Source organism: Tripterygium wilfordii, chromosome 3, assembly GCF_013401445.1.
Source record: "Tripterygium wilfordii isolate XIE 37 chromosome 3, ASM1340144v1, whole genome shotgun sequence".
NCBI lineage: Eukaryota > Viridiplantae > Streptophyta > Magnoliopsida > Celastrales > Celastraceae > Tripterygium > Tripterygium wilfordii.
This window is the reverse complement of record NC_052234.1, coordinates 1,826,038-1,843,428: the sequence shown is the minus strand read 5'-3', so window position 1 is coordinate 1,843,428 and position 17,391 is coordinate 1,826,038. Positions and strand designations below refer to the sequence as shown.

Genomic DNA, 17,391 nt, shown 5'->3' with positions numbered 1-17,391 from the left:
CATTTCGGTAGTTCGTTCATCGAAAATGATGGTCGGACGACTAACTTCTGATATGGTGGCGTAGGAAGAAGGAAGAGAAATAAGAAGAAAGGAGAAGGAGGGAGGGTATTTTGGTAAATTGTTAAACTTTGTCCTTTTTTCTAAAGAATTTTTTAAATTGTTCTTGTTGGAATACAACTTTTAAGTTTTATCTTTATGAATAAAAACCTCAAAAAAAAACTCTTTATAATAAAAATGTTCAATACTCTTTTGTCCCAAAAAATTATATATATATATATATTATGTTCCCGTGGAAATTTTGACATCTCAAGATATTTTATTTTAGTTCATTATTGTAGTTGAAAATATAGTTCATTATTGTAGTTTAAATTTTGACATCTCCATTTGCATAAGAGATGACACTACTCTGCCTAATCGATTTGCAAGCATCGATCGATTTGCATAAGAGATAATGTTGCCTTGCTTAAATAGAAGTCTAGTGATGATGCTCTGCCTTCGATGACTTTGATGAAAACGATCATTGCTACTCTGCCTAATCGATTTGCATAAGAGATAATGTTGTTTAAGCATCGATCCATTTGCATAAGAGATAATGTTGCCTTGCTTAAACAACGGTGACTTCGATGAAAACGATCACTGCTATTATGCCTAATCGATTTGCATAAGAGATAATGTTGTTTAAGCATCAATCAATTTACATAAGAGATAGTGCTACCCTGGTTAAACAGAAGTACAGTGATGATTCTCTGCCTCAGGTGACTTCGATGAAAACGATCACTCTCGATGAAGACGATGTCGCGACTTCGCCGTAATGCAAGTGTTCGATTTGCATAAGAGATAATGTTGTCCAGTGATGATACTCTGCCTCCAATGACTTCGATGAAAACAATCACTCTCAGTGAAGACGATGTCGCAACTTCACTATAATGCAAGTGTTAAATATCATGATTAAGAGCAAATATTTATGATAAAACGGTTAAATGTTGAGGGTGAACCCGTGCCCTTCTGGACTGGAACCTTAATCTAAGGCCTTAGGTCAGCTCGTCCATCTCAACCTTCTCCTGTCAACTTATGCAATTGTTGTATTATCAAATTCCAAGTGTAACATCAGAAGTCAGGTTAAACTGGACTTGGACTTTTTTTAAAAAAAAAAAAAAGGACCCTAGGTGAAGCACAACCCAATAAAACATGGGCCTGATGTCTGCTGAGATCTATTATTTTTACAGTTTGACAAATAATGAGATCTAACTTGGAACATTTTTATTATAAATGCCGAAAATGACAACTTTTGCTTCTTTTTTTTTTTTGGTATTTTGAATAGTAAACTTAACCACAAGCACACACATTTGATAATATCATCAAATAAGACACTGACACGTGTCTTTCTTAAAAGAGTACACATAGGAGCACCTCGATATAACCTGTTGTCGTCTCGGTAGATACCACCTCGGTCATCGAGGTGATCTCCATATACAGATCGGTAAACCACTCCATCATAAATGGGATGCTTATTTTCAGCTCTCACGATCATAAATGAGCGGTTACATCTGAACGATATAAAAGGGGATCTCCATTCAAGTAAATTCCTTTAACTTTTTCACTTTCTACTATTAGTTAAAGAGAAAGCTCTCATTTTCAATCAGTCTCCTTAACCTGTCTCATTATCAAACTGATTTGAGCGTCATAGTGTTCCCTGAGAAAAACCTCGAGAACCTTGTAGTTCACATTCACTACATGTGTAGAGAAGAACATCATCCTAGCTGACCGTACGCGTTCCTGATCCGATCAACTGAGACACTTACAAAGCGGAGCAACAACTTATCCAACTAGTCCATTTCTGCACGTCATCAATATATCTATATATATACACATTATTATTAATAGCAAATCATTTGAAAAGAGTATTTTGTGTCCACCTTCATATGTATCACACACAAAAGGAATCCCAATAATAGTTTTTCTTTTTGTTCTTTTTTTTTTGTGGTCAGGTTTTGTCATGCAAAAGTTGACAAGCCCATATCTCTCCATGGCATCCACAACTTACTGGAAGAACCAAATGCATGTATTTTCGACATTTCTTTTCAAGCTGCGCCTCTGTTGCGTTCTGTCTTTCGTTGACCAGACAAATGAAAACGTAGTTTCCATGAAAGAAATTGTGGATCTTCATCGAACCTAGCTATACATATATGTATATATAGTCTATATACATCTACACACAAGCGAAGCAAGTGCTACAGCCCCGACTTCTTACAAAACCGGTCGGGGCCGCTGAGTGCTTGTCGTGTGTTGAGTCAAATATATGCAAAGATTTAACTAATTGACAAGAGACAACCAAAAGATAATACATAATTAACGTACGTAATGTGCTCTTTATTCGAATTTCCTATATTGTTCTTGCATATAATTAGAGAACAATTAATTACGTTTCTCATGTCGTTAAATATATACACTCAAACCACTAATTAGACATAATTGGTCACACATGTTTTTTTTTCTTTTTATTTCATATTAGAGTGACGTTAATACCCTTGTCAAAAATACCCCAATCTATCCCCCACGACTCCAATTTATCAATCTCTCTATCCCTCTCTTTCAAGGCTTTCTCTCTAACATCTTTTCTTCTCTTTCCCCACTTGGGTGCACGATCGCAGAAATGGTTACCGGTCGGTTCATCATCCTCCAACAAGTCGACTAAACAGGTTAGGATCTATATGTGGTACCATTCACCATGTGGGTGGTCCATATCTAAAAGACCCACATGTGACCTAAACGTCACGATTTTGTTTCTCCATAACTAATAAGTGAGCCAATACCCAACTCATTTAATTAAAAAAAAATGCATAGTTGATATGCTATGAGTGGATTTGTCTTATAAAGAAATAAATGTCCCACATATTTTCCGATGTGGGACTTCTAACAATATCGACTACCCAGTAGCTATGATTTATCGAAACGGGTATTGGGATGAATTGCCAGAGTTTCCACGTTTTCTATCTAAACAAGCGAAGGATGTCTTGGAGAAGTGTTTGAGAAGAGATCCCAAAAAAATTCCATTTTTTGTGGTGCAATTAATTTCTCTTAATTTTATTCATTTTTCTTTCTATAACTCTACATATTTTATTTTAAATACTAACTAAATATTTTAATTAATATTATAAATTTTTTGTTATTTATTTCACCATTTATTTGAATATGTTACAACTTAAATATATAATATCATTACACGTAATTTTTATAACAATTTAACAATATATATGTTATTAACGAAATTACAATCAAATATTATTTCAATAATCATATTTGTTACTATTTTTTACCAATAAATATTAATATGTATATCATTATCAAAATTATCTATCAAACGGACCCTAAAAAAACCCAAAGAAGCTTCCAATGGTCGATAATGAAGGTACTTTGTTAGTACTTTTTATTAATGGGTGGCACTGGCAGGACCCCCATTCTTACTTCGTCTCATTCGTAGACCAAAATTCATGATCTGTGTGCGCCTTCCCTTCCATAATTATTCAACTCTGAATGGGATGCGTGCCACTTTTAACCTAACCTAAAAATACAAACTATATACATACACATATACACATACATATATATATATACCCCATTAATTATTTTGTTATAATATAAAATGTTCAGTGCAACCCTGACCACTAAATTTCATATGACTAGTCATTTTCACAAAAAAAAAAATTTAAAAAGTGTTATGCAGCATCATCAGCTTTCTCTCCATCTTATCGAAGCCGTCAGTCACAACTCTCGATGCGTTACTTTTGCGTTACTGCGCCGTTTTTAGACTGTTAACCTTGGTCTCTCTTATTAAATTCGTCTCTCCCTCATAATTAACAGTCATAACGGCAAACCTCCCACACTCCCGCTCATGCAATACCACCCTCCCTCCACGTGAAAACCATCCCCCAGCCCCAAGTAAAAAAATTGCAAAACGAAAAGAAAAAGGAAAAACCGATATTTACTTTACTTACTGTGCCCAGTCATTTGTTTTCACTCTTTCACCTAACCCAATTACCCTTACCCAATCAACCATCAACACCACACACGACCTATATATATACACTCTCTCACAACCAACTTTCCTACAACTTTCTCCAAAACTTTCATTTTTGGGTCTCTTTTTGCTTGTGAGAGACGGAGATGGAGATGGGTTTGGTCAAGAAAGATGCTACTTGGTGGGTGTTTACGCTCCCGGTGTTTCTTGGGTCCGAGAATATTCTGGATGGTTATGTCTTGCTGGCACTTTTTATGGCTTCTGTGGGTCTTGTGCTTTTGACTTGGTTTTATGCTGTTGGCGGTGTTGCATGGAAAAATGGGAGGAACCAGAGAGGCAAGGTTTCTATTCCCGGGCCTCGTGGTTTGCCCTTCTTTGGAAGTCTTTTTACTCTCAGCCGTGGCTTGGCTCACCGCTACCTGGCGTCTATGGCTTGGAGCCGGGCAAACTCTCAGCTCATGGCTTTCAGCCTCGGCTCCACTCCTGTAGTCGTCGCTTCTGATCCGCATACGGCCAGGGAAATATTGTCCTCTCCGCACTTCGCTGACCGTCCCATTAAACAATCGGCTAAGAGCTTGATGTTTGATCGAGCCATTGGGTTCGCTCCCAGCGGAACGTACTGGAGGCTCCTAAGGAGAATCGCTTCTACTCACCTTTTCTCTCCGCGACGTATCTTAGCTCACGAGAGTGGCCGCCTGCTAGACTGCGCCACCATGCTGCGTAGTATAGAACACGAGCAGAGACACCGGGGATTTGTTTCTCTCAGAAAGCACCTTCAGTTGGCGGCCTTGAACAATATCATGGGGAGTGTCTTTGGCAAAAGATACGATCCGGTGCATGATAGCGTAGAGCTTGAAAAGCTTGAATCAATGGTGAGAGAAGGGTTTGAGCTGTTGGGCGCTTTTAACTGGTCTGATCATTTGCCTTGGTTTAATTACTTCTATGACCCGAATCGTATTAACGATCGCTGCTCAAAGCTCGTTCCGCGAGTCCGAGAATTCGTTCGAGGGATCATCGAAGAGCATAGACGCCGTGGGATGGAGAACTCGACGGACGATGGTGATTTCGTTGATGTTTTGCTTGGTTTGGACGGTGGAGAGAAGCTTCATGAAGATGACATGATCGCTGTTTTATGGGTTAGTTTTTATTTATTAATTAATTTCGTTAAATATTAAATCTTAAATTTTCATTAATCCCGAGTTACGCTGAGTTGAGCCTTGCATTGTTCATATGCAGGAAATGATTTTCAGGGGAACCGATACGATTGCTTTGTTGACCGAGTGGGTTATGGCCGAGTTGGTTCTCCATCCGCGGGTGCAGGAGCGGCTTCACAGGGAACTAAACGGTGTCGGAGGAAGTTTGAGAGACGCTGACGTGGCAAGGCTCCCTTACTTGCAAGCCGTGGTGAAGGAGACTCTTCGTGTCCATCCTCCGGGCCCACTACTTTCTTGGGCTCGTCTTTCCACATCGGACGTCCAGCTCAGCAACGGAATGCTTATTCCCGCCAACACTACTGCCATGGTGAACATGTGGGCCATCACACACGATGCCCAGGTGTGGGAAGACCCCTTGGAGTTCAGGCCTGAAAGGTTCATTGAAAGCGAGGGAGGTGCTGACGTGGACGTTCGAGGTGGTGACACGAGGCTCGCACCGTTTGGGGCTGGGCGCAGGGTGTGCCCAGGCAAGAATCTAGGGTTAGCCACGGTGACACTCTGGGTGGCTAATTTGGTGCACCACTGTAGATGGACTCAGGACGCGGCGCACCCGGTTGATTTGAGTGAAGTGCTGAAGCTCTCTTGTGAGATGAAGTATCCTCTTCATGCTGTGGCTGTCCAAAGGAATGGTTGACTTCTGGGGGCGTCTTAATTAATTAATTAGTATTATTGTAAGTTAATCCACTGGTTAAGTACGGTTGTTTTCCCTTAATTATCTATAGTCTTTTAAAAGTCTGTTGTTTAGGTATTATAGGATATTAATTAATGTGGATTAACAGTTGGGATTGTAGCAAGGGGCTCCAGTTTTGGAAATGGTTTGTAAGGATCCCTTTTAATTGAAATGCTAGTGTATTATAAAATATTTAACTTTATTGTAACCGGTGTTATTCATTTTCTCCATTTTGGCTATTTTTTTGTTTTCAAATCACAATGAGAACGATGAATGGGAGGTGGTTTGGTTAATAATTGATTGGATAATCAAATGAATTAGGTATGTGTTCAATGGGAGGTGGTTTGGTTAATAATTGATTGGATAATAAATGAATTAGGTATGTGTTCAAGCTTCGATTTCAATTTCAATTAATAAAAAATCATGAAGGGGATGTGGTGTAGGCGTGGATTGTGTTTGTAGTGAAAAACGCAAATAAATGTGGGAATTCGGTTTAAACAGGATTGGATTTGTGTTTTTTTGTTTCTGGTTTGGCAATTGACGTCCGACGATAGAAAATCACCCTCGATTCTCTTGACACGCGTCTTCAAGCTCAACTTACTTGGCTGTAATTGGAGTCTTAAATTCCAATGTAAATCTAAAGGTTGTAATTGGACACATAAGATTGAATCCGATGGTGAAGATTTGAATTTGTCACAAAACTTTATTTGTAAACTTGTGAGAGATTTTTGAATGAGAAGTAAATACAGAGAAAAGTGTAAAAGTTGTCTTTCTATGTAACGATGTGACAAAATTACAATCTTTAGATTCAAATTTTTTAGTAATTTGAGAGCCGGATTGGATTTAACGTTCAATGAAAGCTGTCAAAATAAGTTGAAGTTTATATGGGATGAAAAATAATGCTACTGCTTATAAATTCTGAAAAAAACTTAGGGTACAAATAACGTTTAGTTTAGAAGATATAATAAAAATTACCCAAAAATATCAGAAATGTAAATTTTTGTCATTTGTTATTATATGATTTTTTTTGATAATTTCATCATAAATATTTATAATTCAAATTATAAATTACAAGATATTTATCATATAAATAGAATTAAACATTTAAAAAGTTATAGTAATATATACTCCTATAATTGATGCAACGTTTCCTGCCAAAATTAATTGTGCCAAACAAACACTTTATGCCAAATCCATCATGGATTTATGGTTATGTAACTCCACGATCACAAAGGTATAAATGTAGTTAGAATTCAATGTATGATTAATATTTCATTAGATGAAATTATTTTTCGTAAATATTGTGATTACTGATTACTACTGGTTTGTTACTTTGTTTCGTGCATTGAATTGGCCTCAGGCATGTAGCAGCAAATTAATCCCTCATTTATGACCCGCGTAGCTATTATTTATGTATATATATACACAAAAATTCTCAAGTGTAAGACAAGTGAGATTCAATATATATATATATATGTTTATTTATTAATTATATGTGTACATGGGCATATATTTACAGTATAAATACATGCAAAGGACGTATTTGATTCATTCAAACTGGAGTGGACTGTTTCGGACTAGCTAGTCGGATATGGACTATGGTGACAAAATATCCTGAGAGAACTGGTTGGGATGAAACAAGATCAGCTCAAAATTGTCAAAACGAGAGACACGGTTACAGCTAGCTACCAACTATGGCTGGCTCTTCAAGCAAAAAGATCTTTGCGATCATGAAAATAAATATTCAGTTCCAAAAGTGTACCAATTCCAAGATTCACTCAATCACTCAACAATAGCCGTACGATCTCAATTTCCATCACAGCCTACCCCCTATCCTATGTTTGTTTAGCAAAGGCCTGCACAGCACGCAAATGCAGTCCACAGCCGCAGAAATTAGTGCTGCAGCAGTACACATTTACTACAGTCCAGAACAGTATTATATATATATATATATATATCTACACACACAAACAAGGACTAGGAGGCTGGGTGGCTCAATAATCGAAATGAACAAAAGCACGTGACAAGGTCAATGATTTTACTGCAAAGGCCATACGAATATTGGTCATCACTTATTACAGTCTCTCTACTTCTGCTTCTTCTGGTGCCATGTATGTGATCTGGTGATGTTCAGTTTTGTTTAGGCGTGCTAGCTTGCAGGCTCCACTGTCCTCACTACTGTAAAGAAGCAGTGCCAACTCATTCATTTCATGTGAGCTTAGTTAATGATAGAGTTGTATGTCGGTTGTGCAATGGGGAGTTGCCACCTCACTTTGTAAAAGCAAGGCTTTTTTGTAAAGTGCAAGCCGGAACTTGATGGGTGAGATGAAGTGAGTAGCAATGTTAAGTTGGGAATTCAGTGAGTATTTACATTTCATGTGGTTCATTGGCTCACCGTGCTGGCAGCTCTACTGATCAATTTGAGTCCCAATTAATTGAGGGAGGGTAAGGGCGGCCCTAGTTATTTTGATATTTAAAACGGTTCCGAAAAACGATGTTCTATTGAAAAAAAATATACCATAAAGTGAAACGGTATTCATGCGTGTGAGTGTTGATGCTTGTGGGAGAGGAGAGGGAGGAGGGAATTGATTACTGATTAGAGTTAGGTATAAAAAGTTGTGGTGTCTTGAACTAGCTAGATAATCAAAACCTTAGCTTTGGCTGTTTTGGGCAGGACGGATCCACTATATATACATATATTTTGCATGTATGTATTACAATATCTGTAGTAGATTATCTTAATACATTCTTTAAAATATAGATTAAATATCATTTTTCATTATTTTACAGATTCATTATCCAACAACACTACATCAGATTACTTATCATATTTTTTACTGGATTAAAATAACATTTATTTCTCTTTACTTTGTTTATTCTATTAATATAAATTACTTTTATTTAAAATGATAAATTAATTTTATTTAAAACAATAGATTAATTATATTTGATATTCATCAATTATTTTTATTTAAAATAATAAATTAATGACATTAAAAATTGAAGAAGATTAATTTTTTTTTTAGGCTTGATTTCATGATTTGAGGGAATAAGAGATGTTGTTGGAGAGGGAAGAGAGAAGAGAGATAAAAAAAAATGTGGAGAGAGAAAGAGAGGAGAGAGAGAAAAGTGAGGCGAGAGAGGAGGAGGAGTGAGGAGAGAGGAGAGAGATTAAAGTAGTAAAAAATATTATTTTATATTTAAATAAGTGAATAGAGGTTCTTTATCACGTAGTGCGGAAGTTAGAATACTTGAATTCGTTCACGACGAAATCAATAAATTTGGAATCCACCAAGAACAATTGAGAAAACCTCAAGGAATTTTATTAATAAAACTGAACGTTTATGAAACTATTTATAGACTGAAAAAACAATCAAACATTAATTGAACTCCTAATTAAACTAGAATTGGAAACATAAAACGTGCAGGAAATTTAATTGACTCGGTTGGACTACAAAACGACACATTTTTTATCTCCTTCCAAATCTCAACTTTAGGTCTTCAAAATAAGTACTCGGAAACAAATTACAATAAGGAAACATACGAGGGAGTCAAAAGTTATGGACGGTCAAAGTTGGAAACTGAAACTTTAATTTCCAAAAACAACAATTTCAATTTCGGTTCCGATTTTGCTTCCTCCGAACATGTTCCAACTTCTCAAGGAACTCTTCCGTGGACCGTTCTACATCAATCCCCTCCACTTGGAAAGAACTCAACCCCGAGTTATAATTTGACTAAAAAGAGTTATCTTCACCATGATACTCAAAGAGAGTTGATCCTTTGAAGTCTTCGAGTCCATTGGTTGAATTTGTATTCTTTCATGCCAAAGAAACAAGTATTTCGAATAATATAGTTTGTTCAATATACTCATGAACTCAACAAATTCCATAAAATTTGGACGACCCAAATTCGTAGTTCTCAACATCAACTCCTTGACAATCTCTAATATTGAGGAGCTAATAATGAAATTAGAATCATCAACCCCAATAAAATCAACATGTTGCATCTCACATTTTGTTGCCAAATTTATAGAATTTTGAGACTCCTCCAGTTTCGGTGCATACATCACACGTTTCACCACACACTTCCCTAAAGACACTTCTTCCTCAGGTACATCATCAGCATCCTCAATATAGTCTCCCTCAAAGACATCATCACACTCACAATCAAAACCATCATACTGATCGTCCGTTTGTTCTACCATATTAACTGGTCGACGTTCTGGACACTCATTGGAACGGTGACCAGGTTTATTGCACCTAAAACACTTATTACCAGTGGGACGAGAATATGGATTATTAGAATTGTTACCTCTGCTCCCTTGGGCTGGACATGTTGGATTTTGAGCCTAATTTGCAACAGGGTGCTTCAGTCCTGCACTACCACTACCCCTTCCTCGCAGCAACACTAGAGGATTCAAATTCATTCTGTCTTTGATATGCAGGTCTACTAGGTGCCCTCTCTTTAGCCTCAGCCTTCAAAGCCAAGTTATATGCTTTAGTCACTGTCCAAATCGTTTGCAACCTAATTTTATCCCGGATTGATGGCTCAATCCACCCAAATACCGTGATACCTGAACATGTTCAGACTCGGTCAAGTTGTTACGCATCTTCAGCCGTTGCCACTCAGACGTATAGTCACAAACAGTGCGATTTCCTTGACTGCAATTCTGATATAGTTGAAATAAATACTGCAAATAATCAACAGGTAAAAATTGAGTGCGAATGAGCTGCTCCATCCGCCTCCATGTACGAATTGGCTGTTTAAATTGTCGTCTTCCGGTTGCTTGTAATTCATCCCACCAAACAGCAGCCCCGCTCTTCAAACGGTATGCTATCATCTTAACTTGTCTGTGTTATTCGATTTCAGTAATATCAAAGAACCGCGAAACTTCTGAAAGCCAATCAAGTACCCCTTCAATCGATAAATTTCCATCAAAAGGTGGAATATCCACACAAAGCTTAAATCCTCCGAGAACCTGATTGTAATTCAGACCATCATCACCATACACATCATCCACGGCTTCTTCAACATCAAAATCATCCTCTATGAGGTCGTGATGTGCTGGTTGCAACACCTGTCTACCACGGTTGGCCTGTGGATTCTGTTGGTTGACAGTTGCTTGGCCATTAGGGAGATCTTGTGCTACATCACGAGCATCTGCCCTTGCTGCCTGTTGATTCTAGCCAGCGTTGACTCGCAATTTGCCAAGCATACGCAGAACTTCGGCCATCTGCTGCCTTTGTTGGGCCATCTGTTGCCTTTGTTGGGCCATCTGTTCTGTCATCTGTTGCCTATGCTCATCAAACGCAGTCCATAGATCATCTATCCCTTGACCAGCGTCGTTGGGATTGGGATTCCGTTCTGTGTTAGACATATCTGACAGGAAAACGACCTGCTCCGATACCACCTGACGCAGTGCGAAGGCTAGAACACTTGAATTCATTCACGACGAAATCAGGAAACTTGGAATCCACCAAGAACAATTGAAAAAACCTTAAGGAATTTTATAAATAAAACCGAATGTATCAATTACAAACGTTTATGAGACTATTTATAGACTGAAAAAACAATCAAACCCTAATTGAACTCCTAATTAAACTAGAATTGGAAAATTGAAACATAAAAGGTGCAGGAAATTTAATTGACTCCGTTGGACTGCAAAACGACACCTTTTTGATATCTTTATTAATATCAACTTTAAGTCTTCAAAATCAGTCATCGGAAACATATTATAATAAGAAAACACACGAGGGAATCAAAAGTTATGGACGGTCAAAGTTGGAAACTGAAACTTTAATTTCCAGAAACAGCAACTTCAATTCCGATTCCCTTTTTGCTTCGTCCGAACACGTTCCAACTTCTCACGGAACTCTTCCGTGAAACGTTCTACGTCACTTTTGATGAAGAGAATTATTGTTTATGTTGTGTAAAATAGAGAATCTTTAGGTAATCTTTTAGACACTTTAGAAGGTCGGCAAGTACGGTAGCCCATGAATTAGCCAAACTTGAGAAACTCTCCTCCGAGTATGGTTTGTTTATTTAGAATTGTCCTCCTGGCTTGCCGTTATGCACTTTGTAAATGTTGATAAGCTTTCTATCTAATGAAGTTCCATTTTCTTTTCAAAAAAAAAATTTATAACTTTTTCTCCATCATTATATGTGAATTATAAATGTTAGAGAATTACGGAACTCCCAAATCCCATTAAACAGATACATATTTTGTTTAATTAGTTGATGAGGCTACTGCAATTTATGTGCTCTGACCAATGAACTTGTATCATGTAGGTATTCTTGCCTCATGCCTGTAAGGATTGCAGGATTAGAATATAATTAAACCGGATTAGCCTGTAACGCTTGCTGGATTGGGCTTCGTCTTGCATAGCCTGCTGGGCTTTCCTAATTGGGCTTCATGTAGCCTGTACCTTGTTTTGGTGGACTAATTTGGACTTAGTTCATACTCTTACTCTCTTAGTACCCACTCTGGCCCAAATAATCGCTATAGATTAAGTCCTGACTATACCCAACTTCACTAATTTTATTTGACAGGCCCATTGGGCCGGTGTGCATGAATGATTCATGAGCTTCTACTTCTAGGTGACTAGGTATGCAATAATGCAATGCTATGCATTCCTTACACGACCATGAACCTCCCGTCCTCATCCACCACCGATTCTTCATCCGCCGCAACTGCCAGTACCTCCGCTACAAATCCTCCGACAGCACTACCTTTGCTGATACCCTCGCTACCAAATGACTTGGCCATGAATTGCCTGGCTCGTAGCCCTCGGTCGCACCATGTAATCCTCTCCTTAGTCTCCAGAGCCTTCCGGTCGCTCTTATGCTCCTCCCTTTTCTACTCCTCTCGCTCCCTCCTTCACTCTGCGGAGCCTGTACTATACCTATCACTTCGTTCCACCAACCCCTCTCTCCTCTGGTTCACTCTCATACAAAATCCCAATTCCCTCAAATACTCCCTCATCCCGGTTCCACCGCTTCCATCTCCGCCTTGCATCGGCTCCGCATTCGTCTCTCTCGGCCCCAAGATATATGTAATCGGCGGTTCAATCAAGGACATCGCTTCCCCAAAAGTTTGGGCCCTCGATTGCCGATTCAACACCTGGGAATCTATACCTAGCATGCGTGTTGGCCGCGAATTCGCCGCAGCTGGTGTTGTGGATGGAAAAATTTACGTGTTCGGTGGCTGCCTTGTGGACACTTGGGCCAGGTCCAAGCACTGGGCGGAAGTATACGACCCCAAGAAGCAACAGTGGGAATCCATTGATAGCAACAATAGTAATAACAGCTCGTTTTATCTGTTTCGAGAGAAGTGGATGCACGCTAGTGCTGTGATCAATGACAGAATCTACGCTATGGCTGATAGGAATGGGGTTGTGTATGAGCCAAGGAGAGGGAGATGGGAAGAAGTAGAGAGTGAGCTGGACTTGGGTTGGAGAGGGAGGGGGTGTGTAATCGATGGTGTCTTGTATTGCTATGACTATTTGGGGAAAATTAGGGGTTTTGATGTAGAGAGAGGGGAGTGGAGGGATTTGAAGGGTTTGGAGAAGGGATTGCCAAGGTTTCTTTGTGGGGCTACAATGGCGAATTTCGGGGGTAAGTTGATGGTGGTGTGGGAAGGGAAAGAAGGGAAGGGAAAGGGAGGAGATGTGGACATTTGGTGTGCGGAAATTTCCGTGGAGAAGAAGGGTGGGGATGGGGAGTTGTGGGGGAAGATTGAGTGGTGTGATGTGGTGCATAGCATCTCCAAAGGGTCAGCCATTGTACATTGTTCTTCGGTTACATTGTGATATCTTTTGGGAATTGGCCAAACTTGGTATGTTTTTTCTCATCACATTCATGTTTAAATTGTTTAATTTAACAGGACAAATATCTTGATGACTGTGTTGGTTGGATGCTAGTATTTAACATCATTTGTTTTCATGGAATGTAGGAATTGTATTTAAGGAGAAACTGAGAAATATTGAGGAAAGTAGTTGACAGTAGAAAAGAATGAATAAATTAGGGGTGGATAGACTTCAATTAATACCATTTAAAGTACTTGTTTATCCTATGTTCTCTGTGGCTCCTAAATCCTAATATCTTGGTCCTGTTCTGCTGCATTCGGTAAGGTTCTAGCAAAAAGATTTCATGATTCCTATTCTCTCGTGTGATCTATTGTGAAGTGGGATCTATCCAACTGTAGCCCTGCATGCAAGTTGCACTTACAATAAGTTAATGTGAATATAGTGATTCGACAATTCTCAAGATGTTAGGAAGCATGCATGATCAATGTAAAATTCATGTTGGAAGTATCTAAAATTATTCTGCGTTTCCTGTAAAATAGATGAGAATTAAATTATTTTATTTCTTTAGCAAAGATAAAAGCATACAAATTCTTTTTATTTTGATTGAAGTATGTAGGGAGATATAAATTTATTGTTTTAACTCAAGGTGGATTGTGTTTGCTTGCAAGGTTGTCAAATCGAATCATGTGAATTGTTGTAGATTATATTCGCAAGCGGACAAAATCGCTCAAGTAATAAAGAGTGAATAGAGTATCGTCCCACAAGGATGTTTTGGCAATCTCAAATTAATGACAAAATAAGCAATTAGCACACTAAAGTGGTAAGCGAATTGTTGCTTTGGTTTTTACCTAATACTAAACAAGTGAATTGAAAGAGAACTAAGTACACTTAAATGATTAGCAAAGCAACAAACCAGAATTTTTTGTTTCAAGCAAAGTAGGCACTAAGGTTCCTAATTTCACCACTTCTTATCCAACTAAACTCCATTGGTTCATTAATTCTCATTTCTCAATTTAGTTGTTGACAATAGATTTCCCAAATTATCCAATGCTCTATTCCTAGATACATTGAAAGTATTTTCAATAGAATCCTTGTTATTCCTAACATTCGGGTTCATATCAAAAATTCCTTAAGCATAATGGAAATCAATTAAAGATTGCATAAGTCTTGAACCTATATTCCTATGGTTCATACAACCTATGTCTTCTATGGATTATTGCAACCCTAGGTTTATCCTTCCGGTTTCAACCTAGACTAGACATCATTCAAATGGTGATCAAGCATTTGAAAGCAATAAGCATATCCACAGAAAATCAACGATGTAAAAAGAGATTCAAGAACAAGAAACCAATTTCATTTAATCTTCAAAGAAGGGTTCCATTAGGATCCTTAGTTAGAGGATTAGTTCCTCATAACTAAGGAATACACTTCAAAATCAGAAATGGCAGTCATTAAAATACAAGAATAAAGAGAAGAGAAGGAAAAACCCCTTAACCCCCTCTCGCTTGCAACAATGGCTACTGTAGAGAGGTCTCTCCAAAAACCCTAAGTTTTTGCTCCCCAAGATCCAAAAATCCCCTAAAACCCTAGGAATCTAAGCTTATATACCCCCCCACGACCCAGAGTCGTTTATCTCACACTTCTATGTCGTTTTGAGCTGGTCTCCCTTGACTTTTGGTTAATTTCGGACAATTGAAGGCCTCAGAAGTCGCGAGATTTCTCTGGCCGATCGATCGGTTTTTGGTCCGATCGATCGGAATTCTCTACTGTCCAATTCAGCTAAATCAGCGTCCGATCGATCGGACCAGAATTCCGATCGATCGGAATTCTCCACTGTCCAATTCTTGCTCATTCCTATCCATTAAGCTGCTTTTCTCCCATTTATGCTCCGGAACCTGAAATGTGCAAATAACATTCTTTAAGCAGCATATAATTCGAATTAACTCTTAAACAATGCAAGATTTCATATAAAAGGATGCACAATTATATGAATATAATTGACATATCATGAATCGATTCATCAAAGTTTTGAATCGTGAATTGTAAGATTCACTTAATTTTAATAATATATTATAAAATGTATGCACATTCATATAAAATAAATGTATGGTACTAAAAAACATATTTATAACAATCTAACATGAATTAGTATTAATTATGTGAATTTTCCTTTTCTTGCTTTGTGGCATGTATTCTTTGTTTGATAGAAGACAATAATTGTAGTAAGTTATTGATTTCTGTTTTTCTAATGAAGTGCAAGTTTAAAGAAGGAAAGGTGGGAATCTGTTCTTTACGTTGTTTAACTAATGAAAGAAATGCAGGGATAGATGATTCCAAACTTATGTTTTTCTTTCTGCTTTTTGGTTTTTTAGTTATGTTTGGTAGGTACTTTAATTGCATTTCATATCGATCCTCCTAATGTTTTATGTGGGTGAGTAGTAGAAGATAAATTGTATATTTGATACCTGTATTTAGAAATGCCCTTCAGGTATTCCCAACCTAAGCATCAAAACTCAAGAATTACCTTTTTAGTGTCAAGGTTTGGGCAATGATTATTTTTGAATTCAACTACGAGGTATGGAAGGTTTTGGAGCAGATGTGCTTCATGAGTTAGAACTTAGAAGTGTTAAAAATTGTACTGTCCTCTCTTCTGCCCAAGAAGGATCTGGGATTTCCATGATCAAAGCACAGGTGATTTGGTCAACAACAATTATGTTTAATGATAGATAACAGGTTTTGCCAGGAGTTATTAACTTATTATTCTCTATCCATCTTGTACTTGTTATCCATGTATTTGATACTTTCTATTCTGTCAGCATCATTTTTTTTTCACTGTTTTGCCATCTCTATAGGTTCATGAAACTAGCTAATGAAACGTAATTCGTGTTCCATACGTGTTGCCTGAACGGTTGGATTGTGCCATGCATTATTGAATTCTGGTGCTAGATCACACAACTGAGTTTGACCCTTATAGCTTCATAATTGCATTGTGAGTTTGTGACTGTGCATGCTAATTTACTCTAATGCTTCCCCTTCAGGTCCCAACATGATACCTGGATGCTCTTACCTTTATCGTTCTGCATGGTTCCAGCACCATTTCGATCTCAAATCATTGCTATTGTAAGATCTGTGGGAAACTTTTCGACCCTCTTGTATATTCTTCCCTATCCATTGCTTGTTCACTCAATGTTCGTTTTATACTTTATTATGGCATGATATAATCAAAAAGCTTCAACCAAGTGCCTCATGCAACCCTTTCTTGCTTGAAGCTCATTCTTTTCTTGGATGTTGTTTGGTCTTCTTGGACAATAGCTACGCTTGAGTTCAATGTAAAATATATGCAGGTTTTTTCGAGCAATAAAATCTTGTGTCAGCTTGAGGTAGCTTGATGGGACTTTTGTATCACTTGTATATTGTGTATGTAAGTTCGGCATGGAGGACGATTCAAAAGAGAATTTTCTACTTGTAGAAGCACTGTCACGCGATTTATCTCCAACGTTGTAGAAGAACTATTGAAGTTGGTGGTATATGTGATGCAAATATCTCTTCATGCTTTACTCTTCAAGCCATCCCAAATACTTGAAAGGGTGTATTTTTTTATGAATAATATTGATCTTATTATTAGTTAATTTTAGTGTATGATAGGATGTCATATATATGACTTGTTGGATTGACAATTTGTTT

At 37.8% G+C, this 17,391-nt stretch overlaps 2 protein-coding genes across 2 annotated transcripts; both read left to right on the top strand.

Annotated features, from left to right (window-relative positions):
- Window positions 1-4,135: 4,135 nt before the first annotated feature.
- On the top strand, window positions 4,136-6,132 carry LOC119990567 (cytochrome P450 78A7-like). Its single transcript, XM_038836545.1, has 2 exons — window positions 4,136-5,154; window positions 5,255-6,132. The coding sequence occupies exons 1-2, from the start codon at window positions 4,165-4,167 to the stop codon at window positions 5,864-5,866; spliced, it is 1,602 nt and encodes a 533-aa protein (XP_038692473.1). The 5' UTR covers window positions 4,136-4,164; the 3' UTR covers window positions 5,867-6,132.
- A 6,378-nt stretch (window positions 6,133-12,510) lies between these two features.
- On the top strand, window positions 12,511-17,257 carry LOC119991199 (F-box/kelch-repeat protein SKIP6). Its single transcript, XM_038837462.1, has 2 exons — window positions 12,511-13,736; window positions 16,746-17,257. Exon 1 carries the CDS (start codon window positions 12,523-12,525, stop codon window positions 13,708-13,710), a length of 1,188 nt encoding a protein of 395 aa, XP_038693390.1. The 5' UTR covers window positions 12,511-12,522; the 3' UTR covers window positions 13,711-13,736; window positions 16,746-17,257.
- The last annotated feature ends 134 nt before the right edge of the window (window positions 17,258-17,391 follow it).